Here is a 15,827-nt window from a genome sequence, read left to right as displayed (position 1 = left end):
ACCCAAATTTACACAGATGTACTTTTATTAGTCTTAGTAACTCTTTTAAGATTCTTGTTATTCAAATTTTAAGTATCACTAGGGGATCATTTTTAACCTTTTTCCAAAGTTGAATTTCTGCTTTGAATCTATAAGCTATCAGGGCATATTAATATATTTTTGTGTTGTACTTCTAATTCTGAGGAAGTTTACCCATTCTTCAACTAATCTGTAAAGTGCAAATCATTCGCCAATAAGTTTTTTTCTTGTAGATCATAAACTTCAGCAAAACTCTTCTTTTGGACAGCTTACAGACTCTGGTATCAAACAGTACAGTGGTATTCTGATCCCATTTCCTCCCATAAAACTGAAAACATGTGCAACTGAAGCAACTTCCATTTTATTAGACTCCATTTTATAATATTTCATGTGGAATTGTGATCTACAAACAGACTTTTACATGTAAGAGTCTCTCTGTATTGCTTATTTTCCAGAATGAATTTTTGATGTAAAACCTTTAAATGTTCCTATCATGAAACTTCATCATTGATCATAAACTTAAATACTATTTCTACAGTATCTTCTTTGTTTCAAAGCATTCATTTACTGTTTTGAATACTTTATCTTTAATAACTTCTTTTGGTACTTCCTTGAATGACCAACAATTTACTTCCAAGTATTTCTCTAATTTTGTAGATTCATCAGTGTACAGTGAAAAATGTAATCTCTGGATCTGTATACAGCCTATCATTTGATTCACCAATGCATTTACTGATAATACTATCGAACACAATCTAATACTATTTGAAAATAGTATCTCTTCTATTTCTTTGGCTTCAAACATACAATGGGCAATTTCCATGCAGACTGACTCAACAAGCAAATTCTCCAACTCCGTGTGAAGCATTTTGGCTTTAGCTTTAGCTATTAATTCCAAGATCTCCTAACAAGCTTCCCAAGTATAATCTGATACTGTAGGAACAGATCTATGTAAAGGAGGGGACTGGGAGGGGAACCTACAGGGGCAGAGGGACTTTTATTTAAAACTTAACAGTTCTTTAGTGGTATGGTGCAACACAATGTGCCTGGCCCCACTGATTTACTCAATTTATATGCAAAATATTTAGGCTGAGGAAGAGAAGATTTACCGGATTTAGTTATCCCAATACATTTTTTTTTTTAAGATTTTATTTATTTGAGAGAGAGAGAATAAGACACAGAGAGCATGAGAGGGAGGAGGGTCAGATGGAGAAGCAGTCTCCCTGCTGAGCAGGGAGCTAGATGTGGGACTCGATCCCAGGACTCCACGATCATGATCTGAGCTGAACGCAGTCACTTAACCAACTGAGCCACTCGGGCGCCTCTCCCAATACATTTCTTAAGTGGCCTAATTAATAGGTTGAATTTTTAAATTAAGGCTACCGTTTTTATCTTGTGACTTTAATGACTTTCCAGCTTTAATCACCAAACTGCCCTTGATGGTGGGAAAATATCTATACATTAAAGCCAATCAAAGAAGTAACAATGAAAAACAATCTAAATATCTAAAAAAATCTGAAGTTACATTTTTTTGAAGACCTCCCTGATACATTTTACAATAATGAAATGTTGAAATTTAAAACACTTAATATTTTTATTACAGTAACATTTTTATAACCACCAATATCTCAAGGGACACCCATAGCCTATTCGTGGCACATGGGTTGGGAAAGCTCTGATCTAATTATTTAAATGAACTTATACCCATCTTCCAAGACTCAGCTTAAGAACCACCTATTTCATATTCCTTATTTCAGTAAGCTTGTCCCCAAAATCTCTCCCCCCTTGCAGCTATTCAAAGCACAAATAAACCATGTTTAGTGGTGAATAGTGTGGTTGTCTCCCCAACATCCATTTCCCTCTCCCACAGAGAATACAAAGCAGCCTCACTATTTCGGTGGGATCATCTTCAGCAACAACAGGGCTTGGACACCCAATGGCCTCCGTTTATGAAGGTAATCCCACTCCTTTGTTACTTCAGGGAAGCCAGGACTACACACTGAGAGGTGGTGCAATAGTGCTTTCTCAGGATTTTCTATCATTACTGGAGGGAATGCTTATTTTTTCCTTCCCCGGGTACTTATACCACTTTGCTACCATGAAGGAAGCTGTTTTGTGAGGAATAATTGAGAACACACAAAGGCAGGCAGAGCAGAAAGATGAAAAGAAAAGCAGCCAGAGGCCTGATCTAACCACACCCGAAGGTCAAGATTCTCATATTGTTAAGGAAGGAAAATCAAAATTTAGGAAATCCTCTTACCCAAAAAATTTTTGCTTGTTTTTTGAACAGCTGTTTTTATGAGATATTAGGAAGTGTTTGAAAAAAAGGTGGGGGGCGTTATCAAGGTCAAAGGATTCATGAAATACTTCATATTATAATTCCCTCTTAGTGATTCAGAATATAAACACTGGCAGAGATTTCAAAAAGCCCTACTTTAAGGATAAACTATGTGTTCAATTCAGCAATTCTCAAACCTTGACCACTTAAAAAAACTGACTATTAAAATTACAAGTAACACCAATGTGATGTCCTAAACAAAGTCTGGAGAAAAGAAATGACAAGGTTTTGTATGTTCTACAGTTATTTGTGTTGAAGATTCCTGAACTTAAACAGGATAAAGCTAGACTTGCTTAGTAGAAATGCCATCCTGCAGCAGAAAAAGTTGTAAAACATTTGTTTTTAATTGCCTTGTTTTATTAATACCAATATGTAATAAAAATGGTAAGTTTATCTATAAAGACTCTAGAATGGATTATTAATAATACTGATGGTGAAAGGTAAAGAAAAGGCCATTGTTCCTGATCAAAAAATTAGAAGTAATCAAGAGTTGAATGTGCCTTGTGATGATCAGGATTCACCTTTAGTTTATACATTTATATTTATTTTTTGAAAAACTTTGAAATTAATGTAAGAAAAAATGTTTTGACTCCAAATTTGAAATACTCCCCTTTTCCCTACTGAAGCAATTATTTTTATATTAGGATTCTTAATGTCAAATTTTCTTTTAGGAACCTGCCTATCAAGTTAATAATACAACTGAGTGTACTCAGTACTACCAGATGCAATGAGTTAAGAGAGAATGTGATAAAATGGGAAAGAGGACAAGACTCAAAGTCAGTCACTCAAAAGACTGGTGGTAAGGGAGGGAGGAAACATGCTATATACAGGTCATCTTTTATGATTTCTATGTAATACAAAAGTGGAATTTCATGCACCAGTTAGTCAAAAATAAATAAGGAAAACAGAAACTACCCTAGAAACTAAATCTGACATTTTAGATGTCAGATTATTTTAGGACTCTCAAAAATCCATTGGCTATACTTTGAAAAATGATCTGAACATATCCACACTATTTTATTATTAAAACAATTCCAGAAAGAAATAGGAAACCAATTTCTTACCTGCCAAAGAGACTATCATGAACAACATAGACAGAACATACACTGAGATCTATTAATCCTTTTGGTTTGGTAGCTCGTTTTTCACTTTCAAAATAAATAAGTTGGGCATCACTGCCCTCTAAGATAAAATATAAGTTTTTCCACCGTTTTCCTTTGCCTGTTAAAAAAAAAAAAGTGCTTTCCCTTAGCCAAATGATAAACTATGAAGTCATATATATATTAAAATCATAAAATTGTTGCTGAAAATAAAAATCATATTCCATTTTTATTCCAAAGCTTTATCAGTAACATACCAATCCTTACAAAATGAGAAAATGCCTATTAAATTTATCTGTAGAAGAAAAACGTCTTTTGTTAGACTGCTTGTTTTAATGAATCACAAAGTAAATGACAATGGTACCATAACTATATCTTTTAAAGTTTCACAAAGATAAAATCTTTAAAATTCTTGCTTAGGAGTAATTCCTTTTTAATCACAAGAAACTACTCTATCACCCCACACCCTAACAACCAACCCCTTAACATTTCTTAATATTAAATTGAGGCAAGTCTATAAAACAGAAATATCAAAACAATGAATGTGACAAGTGTCATTAGAAGTCTCTCTTTAAAAAAGAAAAATAATAATGAAGTATGGGGTAGAGAGGGGGCAAAGAACCAAATACCTTGCACTGGAACTGACCTCAAGAATGCAAGACATACTTGGAAATATGTAAGCTTGTTTCATGAAACTCTGCTTGAAAATGTGGACTTAATATACCTAGATTTTTTTTATTTAAACTCAATTCATTAACATATATTATTAGTTTCAGAGGCAGAGGTCATTGACTCATCAGTCATATAATACCCAGTGCTCATTACATCACATGACCTCCTTAATGTCCATCCCCCAGTTACTCCATCCCCCCACCTCCCTCCCCTCCAGCAACCCTGTTTGTTTCCTATGATTAACAGTCTCTTATGGTTTGTCTCCCTGATTTCGTCTTGTTTTATTTTTCCCTCCCTTCCCCTACGATCCTCTGTTTTGTTTCTTAAATTCCACATATGAGTGAGATCATATGATAATTATCTTTCTCTAATTGACTTAACTTTGCTTGGCATAATACCCTCTAGGTTCCATCCACGTCGTTGCAAATGGCAAGACTTCAATTTTTTGATGGCTGAGTAGTATTCCATTGTATGGGTACACTACATCTTCTTTATCCTAGCCTAGATTTTGAAGGATACTTAAATATAAAGCTTTAAACAAGGGTCAATTATTAATAATTCATGTCAAAACAACTTATTAAATACATCAATGGGAAGTTTTGTGCCCAATATTTACAATGTTTCTACTAAATATTAATGGAAAATACTGGAATTAAATCTTTAAAGTTAATACTTACCCTTTTTTAGAAGATAACCTTTTTTAACAATATTTTTATAAAAGGCATCCTTTGTTTTTCGACGAATTGTATTATAGATTTCCTTGCCATCCACTGTATCATTGAGTACTTGTTCTTGATCCTGTGAATTTTTAAAAATATTAAAATTACGTCATGAATTCTTGATGGAAATTAAATAAAATCTACTGAATTACTAATTAAAAGCCAGGTTTGTGTGTGTCTACAACATTTAAATAACGTTTTTAAGGCTAAATTCTAAATAATGTAACATATATTAAGAGATCCTTTGCTTTCCAAAGAAAGTCTCAAAAATACAGTTTTGTTACATTGCCTCATTGTGTTATAGCAATTAACACTGACAACATGAATTTGTCCCAACAGAACTGATAAATTGGGAACCAATTTAAGCATAAAACCAATTCCTGTTTGCTTATGCACAGTATGTCTTTGAGAAGCACGAGGTGAATGCAGAAAATGGCACCCAGCTGATAGAGGAGATGCATGGGAATATACAAAACACACCTCCAATACCTCACAACCCTCTCAATTCACCAAGCATTATATGCCTCACCCATCCATTCACACCTGGTGTTAGAACACCATCTGATTTCAAATAATCCTTCTACCACTTTACAATAATCACAACCCTGACAGCCTCTTTGACAAGTAAACTTCAGGTCTTTTTCAAGGTAAAGTGCCATATTTATTGTAGTAAATATTTCTTAACCATTTAGCATATATAAAAACTATGCGTCATTTTATTAGGTTCTTATCTTTATGTGTTACTGATGAGGTTCTTTGAGTGTTGTACCCCTTCCCATAACCTTGTGATTTTTATTTCGTGGTTTTACATAACTCTGACTTTTAGGAATGGATGCATGTGTCTTAACTGCTAAATCCTCCCAAGTAACAAAAAGAATTCTGATGTCAGGAAGAATATAAAGAGAAGAGTGTCTTTACAATGATCTTTCCAAAATAAATCAGTCATTGATATTAGCATTGGGATCCACTGGATTCAATTTCAGTTTCTTAAGTTTCTCTTTTGAGCAGTTCTTACTATTTGCTAGGATGAATATTTTATGACTGTTTTCTTAGAGACTTCATGGGTTCATCTGATCCTTTTATAAATCCAAGATATAAGATTTTCATAAATCATATTTTTCCTCTATCTTGAAACATTCTGCTATTTCATCATCCTAGGAATCATTTCATCATTATTCAACAATTACTTCTCAAGTATGCTAAAGAGCAGGGGTTGGCAAACCATGGCACAGGCGCCAAATCCAGCCCACTGCCTGGTGGTAGACAGAAAGTTTTATCAAAACACACCCCCACTCATTCCTTTATGTTTTGTCTGTGGTTGCTTTCTCACTACAGAGGCAGAGTTTAGCAGCTGAGATGGAGACTGAAGGCCTGCAAAACCTAAAATATTTATTATCTGGCCCTTTATAGAAAAGTTTGTCAACCGTTAGCTTACAAGATGATGCAAGAGTGAAATAAACTATCTCTATTGCATCACCCTTTGTTGTTTTTTTTTAACTGTGTTGCCAAGTATTGCAGCATCTTTCAAAAAAGTATAAAAGCCCATCTATGTTATCTTTTTACTAGCTTTCATTGAACACAGCCCAGAGCTCTTGATTTTCCGCTAATATCAAAGAGAAAAAAATTGACATACGAAGACGTCTGACAATTATTAAAAGAATCAAAAGATGAATGCAAAGAGGCAGCAGCACTTTGTGATCTACTGTGATGATAAAATTGATTTTTGATAAGCAAAAATCTCAGACTACAATTCTTCAGATGACAGTATCCTTAAACTTTCTCAAACTCAAGAAACACTAAGTAAACGTGGATTTCTAGGCAGTGGAGGGGAGGGAATACGTACAGTGTTTCTATCTAGTCAGTCATTTAATAGCAAGAATGCGATCACGCAGTATTTTGCGACACGAAATCTAGACTGTCCTGTTTTGCTAAAAAGAAATAAGGTTCTTTAAATTTATGTTTGTGGGCACCTGGGTGGCTCAGTTGGTTGAGCGACTGCCTTCAGCTCAGGTCATGGTCCTGGAGTCCCGGGATCAAGTCCCGCATCGGGTTCCCTGCTCGGCAGGGAGTCTGCTTCTCCCTCTGACCCTCCCCTCTCTCATGTGCTCTCTCTCTCTCTCGTTCTCTCTCTCAAATAAATAAATAAAATCTTTAAAAAAAATAAAATAAAAAATAAAAATAAATAAATTTATGTTTGTGCACCCAAGATTTACTTAATATGATTTGTAAGTGGACAAAGGGTACTTTGTATCCAAAGGCTGTAGAAGGAAACATAATGTAGAAATTTTAAAATTCACCATATTTATCACTGTAACTGATGTTTAAAAATCTAAACAGAAAAATATTTTACCCTTATGGAGCAAAGAAGACTGTACTCTGCCAACAAAATTATAAGCCATCCAAGTTTTCAAAATTATTCCATTTGATAATTCAAGTACATGAACTAAAAGCAAGAATCATAAACTAAAACCCAGTAGACAGACATTTACATCTGGAATCAGTACTGGATTCTGACAGTGAAAGTGTGGGAAGAATAACCAGAGTAATTATACAGCAAGAATTAATTAGAGATGTATCTGAAATCTGGAATTAGGATTTACAAGACGGATTATGTTCCAGGTCCATGCATGACATGGATTGTGGATTAACAACTGCTTATCTCAAGCCTTTATAACCAAGGAAATATGGGAAAACATCTGAGTTTGCTATGTTTAAATTCTTATTAAATTTTCTAATAACCTTTTTTGGACTATACCTTTATTCCAACTTCTAAGAATTATTCTTAAAATGACTTAAGAATAAAAAACTTAAAAGGATACACTGGACCCAGATGATAAATAGTGATGACTACTCTCCTGGTTATATAGATTTGTACTTATCAGTCTTTTATTCCAATAAGGATACTATTTAGGGGCACCTGGGTAGCTTGGTCAGTTAAGCGTCTGCCTTCAGCTCAGGTCATAAGCCCAGGGTCCTGGGATGGAGCCCCACATTGGGCTCCCTGCTCAGAGGGGAGTCTGCCTCTCCCTTTCCATCTGCCTTCCCCCAGCTCATGTTCTCTCTCTCGCGCGCGCGCTCTCAAATAAATACTTTAAAAATAAGAATGATAATATTTAGTATTGGCTACAGAATGTGGCATATTTGTAGTTTGTACTTTAAGACATAACTACACTAATATTTGGATTTAAATATCTGATTTCAGGATGATCTCCGTAACTCTTTTCTAAATTATATTACGGTAGGAGCTGATATACTTATCTACAACTTTTAAAGGATTCCAACGTATTAGAAGACACTATGGCCAAGGACAGAACTTAACTTTCCAAACTCCAGCAATCACTGGATTACAAAGGGAAAGCTTCAGGGCCTACTCTCTACACAGTTCTGGAGAAGTCTTAAATGTTCCCGTACACTTAATTCAATAAATGTTTGTTGAGTGCCAGGGTCTGTTCTAGTTCTTGAGATACATCAGTGAACAAATCCAAGATCCTTATACTCAAAGACCTTACATTCTAATGAGGGAAGGATAATAAACATAATACATAAATCATACTGTATGTTAAGAAATGGTAAGTGCTTTACAGGGTAGGGGAAGAGGCAGTATTAAATAAGGTGTATGGGTCAATCTCACTGTGAAGCTAATTTTTGAGCAAAAGAAGTAAGATAATGGGACATGTGGCTATTTGAGAAAAAAACCATTTTGGGCAGAGTCAACAGCTAAAGCAAAGATCCTAAAGTAGGAGACAGACTGGCATATTTTAAAAAACAGCAGAGAAGCCAGTATGAGTGGAGACAAGTGAGAGAGAAGGATGGTAGAAAGAGAGGCAGAGGACCAAAGAGATGACATCTATGGTCTGAAATGCCATTGTTAAGGACTTTGGCTTTTGCTCTGAAGGAAATGTAGAACAGGTACAAGTATTAAAGAGAGGAGTGAAATGATCCAACTCACATTTTAAATGGATCCCTCTGACTGTTGTGCAGTGTTAAGGGGCAAAGATGGAAACAGCGAGACCAAAGTCAGATTCTAACAGTGGTCATGTGGTACATTTATCTGAAAGGCAGTCAGCATGATGTTCCTGACAGTATGGTACAAAGCATAGGAGAGAAAGAAGAGTCAAGGATGACTCAATGCCCTAAGTCATTAGCCTCTCCAATCTCAATTTCCCTATCGTATAGCAGCGACCTCATCAAGTTGTTGAAAATTAAATAAACTAGTAAGAACTGTGTCTAAAACACAGTGCTTAAAAAGTGTTGCCTATTTTATTGTGGGCTGCATTGTCTCAAAAGGCTCCTTCTCTTCTAACGTCTGTCTCCAGAAGTGTTAGCTCCATAAAGTAAGCAGAGCTACCTAGGACTGCTCTTTCCACTCCAGCATCTTATTCTGAATGGGGGTATGCAGAGTCACCTCAGGGGGAGTGAGCTAATCAGTTTTTCCATTAATAAAAGGTTATTATTACACTTTCTGTTCTGTAATAGAATCCTGCTGGGAAGGATAGGTAAGTAATATGATTCCCAAACTTCTACAGTAACTTTTTTTACTCCAGGTCCTAATTAATAGACGTCAAATAGCATTTAATGGTTTTTATGTAGTAATCAAATTGCTTTGTAATTGGCATCAGTTACTTCTGAAGTATTCAAAGCATTAATTGGCACTTTTGCAAATGACAACAATTTGGGGTTTGCTGAATTATGAAACCGCAACATGGGAGTGCGGCAGATTATATGTCTGAAGTAATTCTTAAAACAACCTTATAACTTAAGTACGAAAAAGTTTTAATGTCAAGTAATGCTTATTGTGCTAGTTTTTCTAAAAAGTAAATTTTTCTAACATCAAAAACTAATGATGTAATGTATGGTGATTAACATAACAATAAAAAAATTTTAAAAAAATAAATAAAAAGTAAATTTTTCTAAAATAAAAATTCTAAGCACAATTTCAAGACGCATGGCTTAACTTGTAGACAAATAAAATAAAATCTGTAGACTTCTAGAACAAAACCATCATTAACTCTAATAGCCAATGTGAATTAGAATTCCGGACAGAGCGGTGGGACACAGTGGCAGAATCTGGACGTAAAGGCACCTCTGGCCCCTAATAAAAAGACCCTGAGCAGTGCTTCTAGAAAACATGTACCAAACTACGTGATTAAAAGAAAAAAAAGGGAGGGAGGGTGCATGGGTGGCTCAGTCGCTAAGCGTCTGCCTTCGGCTCAGGTCATGATACCAGGGTCCTGGGATCGAGCCTCATATCGGGCTCCCTGCTCAACGGGGAGTCTGTTCTCCCTCTTGCTCTGGCTGCCGCTCCCCGGCTTATGTTCTCTCCCTCTCTCTCTCTGTCAAATTTAATAAATAAAATCTTTAAAAAAAAAAGTTTGTTTTACTATGGAGTAGAATAGTGAACAGTGTCTGCCAGAACTGCCAACAAAAGCAGGACATCAGGGCTGACTACGGTTATCAGGAAGGTGTCAAGGAGAAAGTGAAACTTGAGATGGATCGTACACTAGCAGTGCCTAGACAGGACTAGAGGAAGGGATGGACATGGAGACAGCAACAAGCACGAGATTAAGACACATTAGTGATAACACAGAGGGGGTGAAGTAGGTGCTTCCTACTGGAGAGCAGTCGTTCATTCAGTAACACTGATGCTACTCTAGGCACTGAGAACACAACGCAATACCCCTGCTCTCGTGGACCATACGTTCCACCAGAAAAGTGTGAGGAAATGAAGCTATATTAAGTGTGACAAGATGATGATGATTCTTGAATTGATATTAAGCATCAGAATAATGATCCCCACCTCAGCAACTGCACTGAACAGCAGGTACAACCATCTGAAACTAACTTGTTAGGAGGATGAAAAACTGTGGAATAGAGACATAACCAGTCACTGTGGAAGTTTGGATGGGCACCCAAAAACCCTTCTTTACGTCCCTGGAGTATCAATACCTCCATTTTCCATATAGAAAATTCTTAATCTCTCTTTTGAAATATCTGTTGCTTAACCTCTGCTACAAACTTTGCCCACCACTCTTCAGAAAGTATATGAAATACACAGACTAAGCAATACCCTATGCATTAAGCAGCTAATATTCAACAGGCCCTCTTGTTCAAGACCAATCTTTCCTCTCATATTGTGGGATTTTAGCCACTCTTGCCTTCCCTAGGACCTTGTACATCAGGTACTGCCACTACCCCATGTCACCCACCACTGTCATTCTCCTCACTACTAGTGGCTTTATGCAGAGTATACAGATATGCACAAAACTCTCTCACCATAAACCTATAGCCAAATAAACAATGAAAAAGTTTAAACCCCTCTTAGCCCTATATCTTCTTTTAGATTTCATTTTTATTTTATTTACCAAGCTCACCTATGTAAGCCCAGCTGTGATTTATCCTTGCTATCTCCACCTTTGCCTCCAACAAGCTCATTCCTTGACTCAATATAACACGACTTCTGTCCCACCACTGCTTCTATTCTCAAAAAGCCACAAAGGCTAGAATCAACATAATTAAAAACTAAGTGTTTCTCTTACAATTTACTTTCTGAAAGAATCTGAATAACAGCAGTTTTAAATTTTATCCAATTTTAAATGCATGAATGTGCGCATAAAACATATACCAAAAATGCATTTTAAGATAAAATGCTTATTACTGCAAAAAGAAAAACAACACTAACCTGCATTGGTACAGGTTCCTTAAGATAATACCCTTCAACAATCTGTTCTTTTCGATAGTGATCTATGATGTCCCCAATGCTGTTAAAATAAAAATTACTAACATTGACATAATTTGTCTTATAAAAAAAATGCAGATCTTGAAAATACACAAAGACCCTGTTAACAAGGATTATGTATTTGCAAGTGTTTTCAAAAGCATATAACCCAAATACATCAATATATATGATTATAATAGTCACATTACTTTAGAAAAGCAAGAATTCATTTACAGGTCAGAATACCGGAGTCAGAGATCCCAATTTTGCATACACATACTCAAAGAGTTAGTATAAGCAAGGAAAGAATAAAAGTCTACCTTTTTTTTTTAAAAAGAGTATTTCTGAGGAACTGAGAAAGAACTGATAGAGAAATGGCATTTATAAAGCAAGTTCAGGTAGATTTTAAGAATTTTTATCATCAAAACACACATTCTGCTTTCAAACAATCAGATGAAGTTAGATAATAAAACACACTAACAGCAAGTAAAAGCAGAAACAAACAGAAGACCAGGAGCTAATTTTACATGTAGGATTATCGCTACCCCAGGGAAAGCTTATTGATGAATTTGATAAATAATGCTATAAAATAGTCTTACTATCTGGGAAATTTTACTAAAATGAAATTAAAACATTATATATTTTAACATTATATATATTTAACATGCATAATGAGTTTTCCAATATAAAAGTGTTTCTGTATGATCGGTAGGCCATTTTATTGTCCTGAATATTTAAATCCTAGACTTTTAAACTTCCCTTTAATATACTGGAGGAATGGCTATTTTACGGACAGATAGGAAACATTTCTCAAAACAGATCTTGCTTAACCTTCCACTTGATTTTTTCCAGTTCTCTTAATGATGGAACTGAAATATACGTTTTATTCTTTAGAGATACGTATGTATATATATACATATGCACACCCCTCTCCAAAAATATACACATATACATACATATCTATGTCTCCAAAGATAAAATGTCTTTGCTATACTATGAAATTAAAGCAAATATGTTAAAAATAGCAAAAGAGAAGACTTGAAAATATTAATGAAAAAAAGTATGAATGGATATGAACTAAATACCAGAGGCAGCATTTTACACAAGGGGGAAGGGCACAAAATGAGACAAGTAAAAAGGTATTCACGTTAAAAAAGACAAGGAGGGTTATAAGTGTTTAAAGGAAAAATGTAATACCACATATAAATCCAAAAATGTTAAAAGAAAAAAGAAAATCAGAAAAGAAGACATTTGAAGACAGATACCACCTCAGAGATGACTATGTGTTTCAGAGCAAAAAGCAGTAAATCTATAAAAAACAATAAATATCAAAGGTTTCTGATTCAGTAACTATAAAATGCAACTGATCCAGTGGAGCATCTCAGCATTACAATATAATTCTTGTCCGTGAGCTGAAAGAATAGGATACTGTTGTGGAATACGGTTCAGACTGCCCAAGAGCAAATTTAAAAGTATGTGACAACCAATCAGATATATTTTTACCAATGAGCTGGACTTAGAAGATTTTTTTTTTAAAAATTACTTTAGTTCATATTCTACCCAGATATACCTAAAGAAACAGTCAAGGGAGATACAACAACCCAGAATTTCCTAGACATTCCATGAAAGTTTTAGATATAAAATCAGATAGGTTTACATCTCAGAAAACTAAAACATGTTCAATATACATCTGTGAAATAAATGTGAGTTTCTAGAGATACTATATCTGATACTTTCATTTTAGTAATATACTTAATAAATAAAACCATGTCTCTCCTTGAACCTCCTAGATAAATGTTAGCAATCTTCAAGGTCTGACCAAAATCCTTCCTCCCTCTCCCTTCTCATCACTACCTCAACTGCTCTGTTTCCACTGAGTCTCTCCTGTATCTATGTGTACAGCCCTGAACTCATCACAATCAGCCAACCATCTGTTCTCATAGACTTGTACCTCATGTATCTTTTTCTTTAACGTATGTAAATGGGGTCGGAACAATATATTTCAAAAAGTAAATTAGTTAATAAATGTTTGCTGAATTATACTTGCTGTTAAATGCTTCTCCTGCCTTTCTAAAAGTTTTATAGAGGAATGTTAAAGTTATGTCTCAACAAAGCAATTTCTAAATGAAACACACTTAAGTACTACCTCTCTTTACCAAAAGACTAATGTAGGATTAACGGGGACAAAAGACAGTACAGTATGGCTCTGTTACATAGATTTAGTGAATAATCCAACTTAACACTTACATATCTAAACAGTAAGTGGTAATCACAAAGGTGTATAAGTTCATTTATTTTTTCTTAGTAATCTCTACACCCAATGTGAGGCTTGAACTCACAACCCTGAGACAAAGAGTCGCATGCTCTTAACTGAGTCAGCCGAACACCCCACAAAGGTTTATCTTCTAAGATTTACTCTATTATTGACACTAATGCTGTAATGGAATATATTTCCATGCTGAAATATATATTTCCAAACAACTGTAAAACTGCCTTTTTCCAGACATCAGATTTACATAATTCTAGCTTTCTTTGAAAAAAAATTTTAACATTAATACTAGAAACAACAATACTCCTGAACTTTATCAAATGAACTTATCTATAAAAAAAAATTGTGGGTGGGGGAGCTCAGTTGGTTAATCATCAGACTCTTGGTTTCAGCTCAGATTATGATCTCATGGGTCGTGAGATCAAGCCCCACACTGGGCATCACGCTCGGCGGGGAGTCTGCTTGAAAGATTGTCTCCCTCTGCCCCTCCCCCAACTCACACTTGCGCTCTAAAATAAATGTCTTTTTTTAAAAAAGAAAAAAATTGGGAGGAATGATCACAGCCACTAAATTAACATGCATTTAAAAATTTTTACGTCATTATTTTGTAAGCAGACTAATAATTTTGCAATAATTTAGAAAGAAATATACTTCAAATACTTCTTTCTTCCTGCTTCATTCTGGTCTTTATCAATAAAAAAGTCAACCTTTATATATTTTACAGACTACTTCCATTATGTAGGAAGAATTTTCATCTTGCAGAATGTATAAGGAAGTTTAAGTCAGTAAACAAACTTCCCCGAAAATAAATCTATGTAAATTATTTTATCTTTAAAAGCTTCCAGATAGACATTTATCAATTCAGTTAAGAATATATGTTTTCAACTTACAGTTTTATATATTCCAAGTCCCTAGAAAACTGGAAAATGGGAAAAAGTAATTTATCTTCATAAAGAGTTCAAATTGCAGCTAGCTAGATTTTCAGTGAGGATGTCTAGATTGGGCTACTAATGTAGAAACCACTCAAGCAGCTTTTCTATATGACGTGTGCAAAAGGATCCAAACGTCTAGACTCACATCTTCCACTTGATGTCTCATAACTGTTCATGGGCCTTCTGGCAAGCAACTACAACTTGGTTTTTTTTGTTTCATTTTCTAAGGAAAACCAGTTGCTGGGCCTCTATACCCTCAAAAGTCAAGCTGGAATTAAGAGAAATTCTAAATGGAACGGCGAAGACTGCTGTGGTATTTAAGGGATTAAATTAGGCAAATGCCATCATTTTAGTTTATGAAAGCCTCCAAAAGAGGAAGACAATGCCACTCTAGAGTTATCTAGTATGGGAAATTCTTTACACTTGGGGGAAAAAATGAAAGATTTCTTTCTAATATACAGGAAGAAAAAAAAAAAGCTGAGATTCTATCATATGGTTTCTCTATTAGCTTATTTTTCTGCTCCATAAGTTCATTTTGAGCTTTGGAATAAGCAATAAGTTTACTATAATTTTTAAAATGAGAAGTAGGAACCAATAATTACAAATAAGAAATACCAACTTGAGAACAACCCAGTTACATGGGTAACATTTGTAATAAGTCTCTGTTTACTCTTTAAGAACTTTTTCTTCCTATTAAAATGCCTTGGGGTGCCTGGGTGCCTCAGGAGGTTAAGCATCTGGCTTCAACTCAGGCCACGATCCCAGGGTCCTGGGATTGAGCTCTGCATCGGGCTCCCCGTTCTCCCTCTGCCTACTGCTCTCCCTGCTTGTACTCTCTGTCAAATAAATAAATAAAATCTTGAAAAAAAAATAAAATAAAATGTCTCACTAATAAAATAACGTAATATATTTTCTTTTTCTTAAAACAAATGTTTTGCTATCCTACAGTTAAGGACTTAGCAAATTTGCTATAAACAGTCTGCATATAATCAACAAACATATAAATTATCTTGGAAGACAACAAATTATAAGTTATTAACTTATATTCATGTTTGACACTATCT

At 34.9% G+C, this 15,827-nt stretch overlaps 1 protein-coding gene across 1 annotated transcript in view; it reads right to left on the bottom strand.

Moving 5' to 3' along the window:
• RASA1 (RAS p21 protein activator 1) overlaps window positions 1-15,827 on the bottom strand; it is a 104,421-nt gene that overhangs the window by 25,384 nt on the left and 63,210 nt on the right. Inside the window, exons 9-11 of the mRNA XM_073887745.1 lie at window positions 11,527-11,605; window positions 4,806-4,926; window positions 3,421-3,577 (exon numbers count right to left, since the gene is read on the bottom strand). Of these exons, the coding sequence (XP_073743846.1) occupies window positions 3,421-3,577; window positions 4,806-4,926; window positions 11,527-11,605 (357 nt within the window). The remainder of the gene's footprint in view (window positions 1-3,420; window positions 3,578-4,805; window positions 4,927-11,526; window positions 11,606-15,827) is intronic.

The sequence above is a fragment of the Callorhinus ursinus genome, unplaced genomic scaffold (assembly GCF_003265705.2).
Source record: "Callorhinus ursinus isolate GAN/ISIS: 27379988/994484 unplaced genomic scaffold, GSC_fseal_2.0 scaffold3, whole genome shotgun sequence".
Taxonomy (NCBI): domain Eukaryota; kingdom Metazoa; phylum Chordata; class Mammalia; order Carnivora; family Otariidae; genus Callorhinus; species Callorhinus ursinus.
This window is presented reverse-complemented; position numbering and strand designations above follow the sequence as displayed.